Here is a 10,896-nt window from a genome sequence, read left to right on the forward strand (position 1 = left end):
TTTTTATTTTATCTTTATCTATTTATCTTTTGTCTATTTATCTTTGTCTATTTATCTTTGTCTTTTATCTTTATCTCTGAGTTTTCAATAAAATGACAGAGAAAAAATATTGCCAAAATATGTTATGGGTTTTATTATTCATTCATTCCTTGGCCCCACCATAGAGATTGGAAGGTATAAAAGAAATTAAGATGGGCTGGGGTTTGGCTCAGTGGAGAGTGCTTTCCTAGCATGTGTGAGGCACTGGATTCAATTCTCAGCACCACATATAAATAAATAAAATAAAAGTCCATTGAAATAAATATTAAAAAAATAAGTTAATACACACACTTAAACAATGCCAAAGGGAAGGAAAATGGATGATTATTTTCCACCATTCAGTTTAAGAAGTCTTGTCCATTTATTTAGAGATTAATAAAAGCAACATCATTATATTTAAAGATGAATAATCAGTTTTTACTGAAAGTTTATATTCACTCAGTCATAGTCAATTCTCATTTTGCAAATAATATATCATTAGATGGATGGATGGATGGATGGATGGATGGATAGATAGATAGATAAGACTTTGGGTGATGTTCATGATCAGGAGACTAAAATTTCAAAGCCAAGGTATCTTGTGTCCACCATATAATCGAAGGCCAATATTTTGACAACCTAAAGTTTTATGAAATATTCAGAGTTCAAAATAGTTTAAATTAGTTTAAACCTAATTTTGAGTGGCCTTCCACTTAGGTTAAAAAATTTCTACATGAATCTACATTGATTATTTTCTAATCTATTCAGTTCACTAAACAAATTCTACTATGTTGCAGCTTTTAATTTATGATAAATTGTACACCTGTTTTTGCCTCTAGATCATTATGCCAACATGTTCATTATTTGGCTTTCAAGGTATTTATTATGAGATCTTTTCTTATAAAGGTTGTCACAACTTATTTTAAATGTATATATTAAAATTTTAATTTATGATGTCATATAGAAGAGGTTTCATGGTGGGTTGAAGTAATTATTATGCCCAATATGAAGAAATGGTAATTTTGCATCATTTTTAAGTATGCTGGATTCAATGCCAGTTAACTGTCATCTTCCAAAATAAATGACTTCATTTTTGTTATTTAGTGTAATGATTGTTAGTTCCATGCTCAGCTTTGTTTTTGTTTTTTTTAATGGACTGAAGCTACTTTCAGGTGAAGTCATAACCACTATCTAACCTTTCAACCTTGCTGTCTACTTTCTTCATTACTTTCTTGTGAAAGAACTCTCTCAGTAGACCATTTGCAATATAAACCTCATCTCATGTCCTGTGTCTTTGAATGTTAGCAGCTAACTTCGCTTTTGGGGATAATGCTATTTTGGCCAAGATTTCTCTTCCTGGTTATTTTTTTCAATTTCAGATTTAGTTGTTAAATTTCAATGTAAATGTAAAATTCTAAATACAAAGTGCCCTTTCTCAATCTTACTAATTAAAAATCTTTTGTTCTCTCCAGGTTATTTTAGAGGGTGAGATAAATAAAATGGATGGAGGAAATCAGTCTGTAGTTTCAGAATTTTTGCTTCTTGGACTTGGCCACTCATGGAATATGGAGGTCTTACTCTTCATAATATTTTTGATGCTTTACCTGATCATCGTCTCTGGGAATATCATCATTATGATATTAATAATCACTGACCCTCATCTCCAGTCCCCTATGTATTTCTTATTAGCTAATCTGTCCTTTGTTGATATGTGGCTTTCCTCAATCACCACTCCTAAGATGATCACAGACTGTTTGAGAGAGAACAAGACCATTTCTTTTGGAGGTTGCATGTGCCAGATTCTTTTTGTGCATATTGTTGGCGGGGGTGAAATGGTGCTTCTGGTGGCCATGGCCTATGACCGCTATGTGGCCATCTGCAAACCACTCTACTACTCCACCATTATGAGTCTGCAAAGGTGCATTGGGTTGGTGTTGACATCCTGGACTGTTGGCTTTGTGCATGCCATGAGTCAAATGGCTGTGATTATACAGCTGCCTTTCTGTGGTCCCAGGGAAATAGACAGCTTTTTCTGTGACATACCACTGGTGATCAAGCTAGCCTGTGTAGAATCTGATAATTTGAACATTTTAATTAATATTGATACAGGAGTTGTTGCTGTAACCTGCTTTATTCTGTTGCTGATATCATACACATATATTCTTTTCACTGTCCTCCAAAGCTCTAAAACTGGTGCATCCAAAGCTCTTTCTACATGTACTGCCCACATCACAGTGGTGGTGCTCTTCTTTGGGCCCTGCATCTTCATCTATGTATGGCCAATCAGCATCACCTGGGTGGACAAATTTCTAGCTGTGTTTTACTCTGTTATTACACCTCTCCTAAATCCAGCCATTTATACACTGAGGAATAAAGAGATGAAAAAGGCTTTGAAAAGATTCAGGAGCTATTATATGAGTTCCAAAGGAAATAATTAATTGCCCAAAATACTCACTCTAAGTACTTCAAATTGATGCCACAATTGTCAGGTAAAATAGGTTTAAATTCAGGGAATTAGTGAATATCTACAAATTGCTCCAGCCTCTAGTTATGTATGTAGGTTATTATAACTCAGGGCATTTAACATTTAATAATCAACTAGCAGAACACTGAATTACTTCCCCAAATTCCAAATTTAAATAATTTTTTTATGGGAAAATTATCCAATTACTCTTGCTATGTCTTTATAAATAAAAAGAAGAACCTAAAATTTGTTCAACAAATATATCCTTCCTGATGGATGGATAACATTTTAATGAACTTGACTTGAATACTATCCTAACCACATTTTAAAAAATCTACTTTGTAAATTAACACTCCTTTTAAGTTTTTCTTTACCCTCTCAAAAGGCAATCGTTATTATTTTTGTCTTATCCTACGTTTCCACTAAAATATTAATAGGGAAAAAATGAAACAGAAATCTGCAGTAACAGTAACATAAAAACAACAAAGTTTATAGGACATAATAATGGAGTTCACTCTGTGTCGAGTTTCATTAACTCAATTAAAATACAGTTACAAAATAAAATAATAAATTAATAAAGTCTGATATTATTTCTGTTGTTTATCTCAATCTCAAAGATTAAAATTTGTATTATTAAAATTATTATTTACCTTTTTTGTAAAAATCCTGAAATATAATCTCCCCGAGGGAAATAAGTATGACATAGCAGGTTAATTTTGCAAACTCCAGTAACAGTAGAGGGGACAGTACATAGTTAATATATAGTAAGCATATTTTAAAACATCTATGCATTTCAATTTTTCAATTAAAAATACTTTAAACACTTATTCATGAAGATACGTGTAGGTACTTGTTAGCACTTAAAAAATAGTTCCGAAAGCTCAAATATGTAATATTTTTCTATAATTTTCTAAATTATACATTAAATGAATTGAAACTCTTTATAAGACCAATGCAAATTTCTGAACAACAGATAGAATATATACAGTTCTAATTTTTTTTCTTAATACAAGAACAAAACAAAATGGTAGAAAAAATACCTTTCACTTATCATCCTTAACTGCTTATTCCATGTCATCAAGTTATATAATAGTTATTCCCTTTAATCCTTTATTATTATCTTCAAGTTGTGAATAACTAGAGAACATTCAGATATACGTTACATTTCCTTAAGAGAACACAGATTTATATTTTGTTTATGTAAAGCAATTGACTCAAAAACTATTCATTTATGAAACCACAATTCACAATACAAAGAAATAACTATTTTTATACTGAATTTTAAAGAGTAACACACCAAGAATAAAATATCAGAACATCTCTACTAATCTCACAAAATAAAAAAAAAATGGTCAGAAATGACATAATTTACAATCTTGTTTGATCATGCATTACTAGTTGTGGAAAATTCAGATCATGCAGTGTGAATTGTAAACCTGAGCACATGGCAGCCTATGTGTAGCATTAAAGAACAAGCTGGCAACATATTTGACTTGCTTCTATGTCATCTATAACCCCAATTTTTCCTCATGGGTATACTAATTCACCCACTTAGTTCTAATCAGTCTATGTTTAAAATAACTTTTTTTATACCCATATGCTGAGTGTTTTTATGTCTCCATATGTCCTGGTAGCCTGATTTGTTGAATACATTCTATGAGTTTTCTGAATATGCAGAAAGAAAAGTGTAAAAATGAAAAACACAGCTTGTCTTACCCTGTAATCTGTATTGTCAGAACAATATTCAAATAGTACTTGCAATAAATTGAAACATTTTTGGTTGCTTTTCTGTTACTCTCCAAAATTAGTATAAATAAAAAAAAATCATAAAGACAGGTTCTCCTTACATTATGTTGTGAATATGGGGTATCCCTCCAAACACTCCTGTGTGAATGCAGGAATGTTTGGAGGTAAAATGATTAGATTGTGAGAACTGTAACCTAATCCATCCATCCAAGTTTGAATGGACCACCTGGGTGGTAAAGGTAGAAATGGGGGGCCTGGCTGCAGGAAGTGGGTAGATGGGGCTGTGCTCTGGAAAGGCACATCTTCCCTGAGGCCCTTCCACCACCAACCCCCACTCATGGCTTCCCAGCCATCATGTTCTCAACAGCTTCCCTTTGCCACTCCCTTCCACCATCATGTGCTGCCTCAGCTTGAGTTCAGAGCAATGGAGTGACCCACTGTAGATGAAATCTCTGAAACTGTGAACTCAAATAAACTTTCCCTCCTCTAAGTTATTCTTGTCAGGTATTATGTTCACACGATGCAACATTGAGTAATATATCATAATTCCCATTGCTATTAAAATAAGAATCATCTTAACAGACACTAATCTAGAAGACATGTACATATACACATTCACTAGAAAAATCTCAAATATCGAACACCCAGTCTTGATTCAATGAAAATATTGATGATTTCTCTGAAACGCTTCTTTTTTATGATCCAAGACCTCCAAGTCAGTAGCACTTGAGTTTGTATTTAGCAGTTGCTGTTTTAGAATTTAACATTGCAAATAAATCAGATGTCTTTTAACAAACGTGCATGAAGATTAATCCCATTTATGTTAGATCTATTTTACTCATTTCTATCTTAGGCTACACATAAAACCAAGATATCAGAGAAGTCTAGTAAACACTTTAAGTCAGTTATTCCTGCCAAAGAAATGTTACTTAAAGCAATGGACATTGTACTTTAAATATTTTATGAAAACCAACATTTTGATTGGCTGGACACCTAGAAAAATGTGTGGGTTAGTAATTTTAAAGACACCTTACTCTTATCAGTATAAATTGACCTTTTTTGTTAAAGTTTTATAAGTCATGTGAACGGAAAAGGCATTTAAATCTGATAATTAAATTCTGGGTACTTATTTATCTATATGGCAATTGATACATGTACATGTTATATGGACCCAAGCACATATGTAGAAACAACACATAATATACAGGTGTACACACATACGCATAAAACAAGAAGCAAAGATCTTGTAGCATTTAAGCAGGTACTAGATCTCCACAGGTATGAGACAATAGCTATAGATGTTTATTAAAGTCTCTATTAGATTTATCCATTTAGAAATTAAAAATAGCCTTTCACAGATTTTTACATTATGACTCAAATATAGGGGAGTCCTGTATAATTGGAAATATTAGGAATAGTCTGGCAGCCATGGTAGACACTAAAATCAAAGTTTTAGGTGTCACTTGTCCTTTACAGTGCTCAGACTCACACTCATCATCACCACTGTTCACTTCCCTCCTTAGGATTCTGTAAAAGGAGATTTTTTTTCCCAGTGCATTTCAGAGATAAACCTTGAAAAATTGGCCTTTGAATAAAAGATGGCAGGAAAAAAGTAAGAGGACTTATAAAACTCTGGTTAGGCAAGACTGATTGGAATAGGAGCTTACACCGAGCACAGAGCGGCCGAGTTCCGGCTCCCGGAACCGTCCCGGAACCGCCCTGGCTCAGGGCTGCGGAGCCCGCGGAGGCTGCTTCTTGGACCCTGCTACTATCAGAGCATACACCAAACACTAAGCGGCCGAATTCCGGCTCCCGGAACTGAGCCCGCGGGGGCTGCTTCTTGGAGCCTACACTTATAGGAGCTTACACCGAGCACGGAGCGGCCGAGTTCCGGCTCCCGGAACTTCCCTGGACCGGGGCTAGGAGCCCGCGGAAACTGTGTCTCGGTCCGGGTCCTGCTGAGGGCAGGTCAGGACTCACCCATTGCTTGGGTTGCCTGGCAAGGGGAACGAAATGCTGCCATTCGCATAGGATACCAACATGGCAGAGATCTGATGTCAGCAGAAAGCGGTGGAGGAGAGATCTTCATCAATACCAGCGGTGACATAAGCAGTTGGTCTCCTGGTAAGGGGGGTGAGGCTCAGTCACCCGAGTCTCCTCAATTTGTCCTCGAGCCAGAGGGAAGGAGCCGGGCCGCCGCCAGCCCCCGGAGCAGGCCCAGCGGCTCGCCAGCGTGGTGACCGCGTGACCCCAATTGGAGAGGGGGCGGAGCGGAGCCGCCATCCACACCCGCCAGGTGGGCAGACCCACGACCCAGTAGTACATGGGCGTGGTAGGAGGGGCAGGGCAGAGCCGCCCTTCGCGCTTGCAAGGTAAACAGACCTGTGACAGCCTGGCGGGTCAGGCCCAGTGGCCTGCCAGTGTGGTACACACGTCACCCCAACTCGAGTAGGGGCAGAGCAGATCCTAATCCCACGCCCGGATCAGGCCCTGCCGGTGTGGAGGTCACGTGACCCCAATTGGAGTGGGGGTGGAGCGGAACCGCCACCCGTGCCCGCAGGGTGAGCAGACCAGTGATCAACCTGCAGATCAGGCCCAGGGGTCCGCAGGCGTGGTAGGAGGGGCAGGGCAGATCCGCCGCCCGCGCCTTCAAGGTAGGCAGACCTACAACAGACCGGCGGATCAGGCCCAGGAGCCTGCCGGCGGGGTACAAACACCACCCTAATTGGAGTAGTGACAGAGCAGAGTCGCCTCCCTTGCCAGGAACAGACCCAGCATCCTGCAGGCGGGGTAGTCACGACACCCCAATTGGAGTAGGGGCAAAGCAGAGCCTCCACTCGTGCCCGAAAGGTGGGCAGATCTGCGACCGACCAGCAGGACAGGCCCAGTGGCCTGCTGGTACGACAGACACGTCACCCCAATTGGAGTAGGGGCAGAACAGAGCCGCCACCAGCTCCCAGAACAGGCCCAGTGACCTGCCGGCGTGGTAGCCACGACACCCCAATTGGAATAAGGAGAGAGCAGAGCCGCCGCCCGCACCTGCAGGAAAGATACGCAAGCAGTATGAAAAGACAAGGAAAGAAAGGACCACAAGCAATGCAGGTCAACGCAACTTTAGAAGAGGTAACAGCTGCAGCAGATGGAATGTCAGATAAAGAATTCAGGATATACATGCTTCAAATGATCTGGAGTATCAAGGAAGACATTAAACAGCAAAATCAGACAATGAAAGATCACTTCGACAACGAATTACGCAAACAAATCCAGGAAGCAAAGGATCAACTATACAGGGAGATAGAGGTTATAAAAAACAAGCAATCAGAAATCCTAGAAATGCAGGAAGCAATAAACCAACTTAAAAACTCAATGGAGAATACTACCAACAGAGTAGAACACTTAGAAGATAGAACATCAGACAATGAAGACAAAGTATTTCAACTGGAAAAGAACATAGACAGCTCAGCAAGACTGTTAAGAAACCATGAGCAGAACATCCAAGAAATATGGGATAACATTAAGAGACCAAACTTAAGAGTCATTGGGATACAGGAAGGTACAGAGCTCCAAACCAAAGGAATGAGCAGTCTATTCAATGAAATAATACAAGAAAACTTCCCAGACTTGAAGAATGAGACAGAATCCCAAATCCTAGAAGCCTACAGGACGCCGAATGTGCAAAATCATAAGAGATCCACACCTAGACACATTATAATGAAGATGCCCAACATACAGAATAAGGAGAGAATTTTAAAAGCTACAAGAGAAAGGAAGCAGATTACATTTAGGGGTAAGCCAATCAGGATAACAGCTGATCTTTCAACACAGACTCTGAAAGCTAGAAGATCCTGGAATAACATATTTCAAACACTGAAAGATAATGGGTTCCAACCAAGAATTGTGTATCCAGCGAAATTAAGCTTCAGGATGGAGAATGAAATTAAAACCTTCCACGATAAACAAAAGTTTAAAGAATTCGCAGCTAGAAAACCATCTCTTCAAAACATCCTAGCCAAAGTATTACAGGAAGAGGAAATGGAAAATAACAATGAAAACCAACAGTGGGAGGTAGGACAGTAAAGGGGGCGGGGGAAACAATCAAAGAGGAAAACAAACAATGTTTAGTAACAGAAATAAACAAATATGGCTGGAAGAACAACCCATATCTCAATAATAACCCTAAATGTTAATGGCTTAAACTCACCAATTAAGAGACACAGGCTAGTAGAATGGATCACAAAACAAGACCCAACAATATGCTGCCTACAGGAGACGCATTTGATAGGAAAAGACATACATAGGCTGAAGGTGAAAGGTTGGGAAAAATCATATCACTCATATGGACTTCGGAAACAAGCAGGCGTGTCCATACTCATATCAAATAAAATAGATTTCATGCCAAAGTTAATCAAAAGAGATAAAGAGGGACACTACATACTGCTTAAGGGAACCATACACCAACAAGACATAACAATCATAAATATTTATGCCCCAAACAATGGTGCAGCTATGTTCGTCAAACAAACTCTTCTCAAGTTCAAGAGTCTAATAGACCACCACACCATAATCATGGGAGACTTCAACACACCTCTCTCGCCACTGGACAGATCTTCCAAACAAAAGTTGAATAAGGAAACTATAGAACTCAATAACACTATTAATAACCTAGACCTAATTGACATATATAGAGTATACCACCCAACATCAAGCAGTTACACTTTTTTCTCAGCAGCACATGGATCCTTCTCAAAAATAGATCATATATTATGTCACAGGGCAACTCTTAGACAATATAAAGGAGTAGAGATATTACCATGCATCTTATCTGATCATAATGGAATGAAACTGAAAATCAACGATAAAAGAAGGAAGGAAAAAGCATACATCAATTGGAGAATGAACAATAGGTTACTGAATGATCAATGGGTTATAGAAGACATCAAGGAGGAAATTAAAAAATTCTTAGAGATAAATGAAAACACAGACACAACATATCGGAATCTATGGGACACATTGAAAGCAGTTCTAAGAGGAAAATTCATTGCTTGGAGTTCATTCCTTAAAAAAAGAAAAAACCAACAAATAAATGATCTCATACTTCATCTCAAAATCCTTGAAAAAGAAGAGCAAAACAACAGCAAAAGAAGTAGAAGGCAAGAAATAATTAAAATCAGAGCTGAAATTAATGAAATCGAAACAAAAGAAACAATTGAAAAAATTGACAAAACTAAAAGTTGGTTCTTTGAAAAAATAAACAAAATCGACAGACCCTTAGCCATGCTAGTGAAGAGAAGAAGAGAGAGAACTCAAATTACTAGCATACGGGATGAAAAAGGCAATATCACAACAGACACTTCAGAAATACAGAAGATAATCAAAAACTATTTTGAATCCTTATACTCCAATAAATTAGAAGATAGTGAAGGCATAGATAAATTTCTTAAGTCATATGATCTGCCCAGATTGAGTCAGGAGGATATAGAAAACCTAAACAGACCAATATCAATTGAGGAGATAGAAGAAACCATCAAAAGACTACCAACTAAGAAAAGCCCAGGTCCCGATGGGTATACAGCAGAATTTTACAAAACCTTTAAAGAAGAACTAATACCAATACTTTTCAAGCTACTTCAGGAAATAGAAAAGGAGGGAGAACTTCCAAATTCATTCTATGAGGCCAACATCACCCTGATACCTAAACCAGACAAAGACACTTCAAAGAAAGAAAACTACAGACCAATATCTCTAATGAACCTAGATGCAAAAATCCTCAATAAAATTCTGGCGAATCGGATACAAAAACATATAAAAAAAATTGTACACCATGATCAAGTAGGATTCATCCCTGGGATGCAAGGCTGGTTCAATATACGGAAATCAATAAATGTTATTCACCACATCAATAGACTTAAAAATAAGAACCATATGATCATCTCGATAGATGCGGAAAAAGCATTTGACAAAGTACAGCATCCCTTTATGTTCAAAACTCTAGAAAAACTAGGGATAACAGGAACATACCTCAATATTGTAAAAGCAATCTATGCTAAGCCTCAGGCTAGCATTATTCTGAATGGAGAAAAACTGAAGGCATTCCCTCTAAAATCTGGAACAAGACAGGGATGCCCTCTCTCTCCACTTCTCTTCAACATAGTTCTCGAAACACTGGCCAGAGCAATTAGACAGACGAAAGAAATTAAAGGCATAAAAATAGGAAAAGAAGAAATTAAATTATCACTATTTGCAGATGATATGATTCTATATCTAGCAGACCCAAAAGGCTCTACAAAGAAACTATTAGAGCTAATAAATGAATTCAGCAAAGTGGCAGGATTTAAAATCAACACGCATAAATCAAAGGCATTCCTGTATATCAGCGACAAATCCTCTGAAATGGAAATGAGGACAACCACTCCATTCAAAATATCTTCAAAAAAAATAAAATACTTGGGAATCAACCTAACAAAAGAGGTGAAAGACTTATACAATGAAAACTACAGAACCCTAAAGAGAGAAATAGAAGAAGATCTTAGAAGATGGAAAAATATACCCTGTTCATGGATAGGCAGAACTAACATCATCAAAATGGCGATATTACCAAAAGTTCTCTATAGGTTTAATGCAATGCCAATCAAAATCCCAATGGCATTTCTTGTAGAAATAGAGAAAGC

At 37.7% G+C, this 10,896-nt stretch overlaps 1 protein-coding gene across 1 annotated transcript; it reads left to right on the forward strand.

The window, feature by feature from the left end:
- The first annotated feature begins 1,514 nt into the window (after positions 1-1,514).
- Positions 1,515-2,456, forward strand: LOC124104625 (olfactory receptor 4K3-like). Its single transcript, XM_046461660.1, has one exon. The coding sequence runs from the start codon at positions 1,518-1,520 to the stop codon at positions 2,454-2,456; it is 939 nt and encodes a 312-aa protein (XP_046317616.1). The 5' UTR covers positions 1,515-1,517.
- Positions 2,457-10,896: the final 8,440 nt, after the last annotated feature.

The sequence above is a fragment of the Marmota monax genome, unplaced genomic scaffold, assembly GCF_021218885.2.
Source record: "Marmota monax isolate L192 unplaced genomic scaffold, Marmota_monax_Labrador192_F-V1.1 WCK01_AAM20220418_F8-fsc00001, whole genome shotgun sequence".
NCBI lineage: Eukaryota > Metazoa > Chordata > Mammalia > Rodentia > Sciuridae > Marmota > Marmota monax.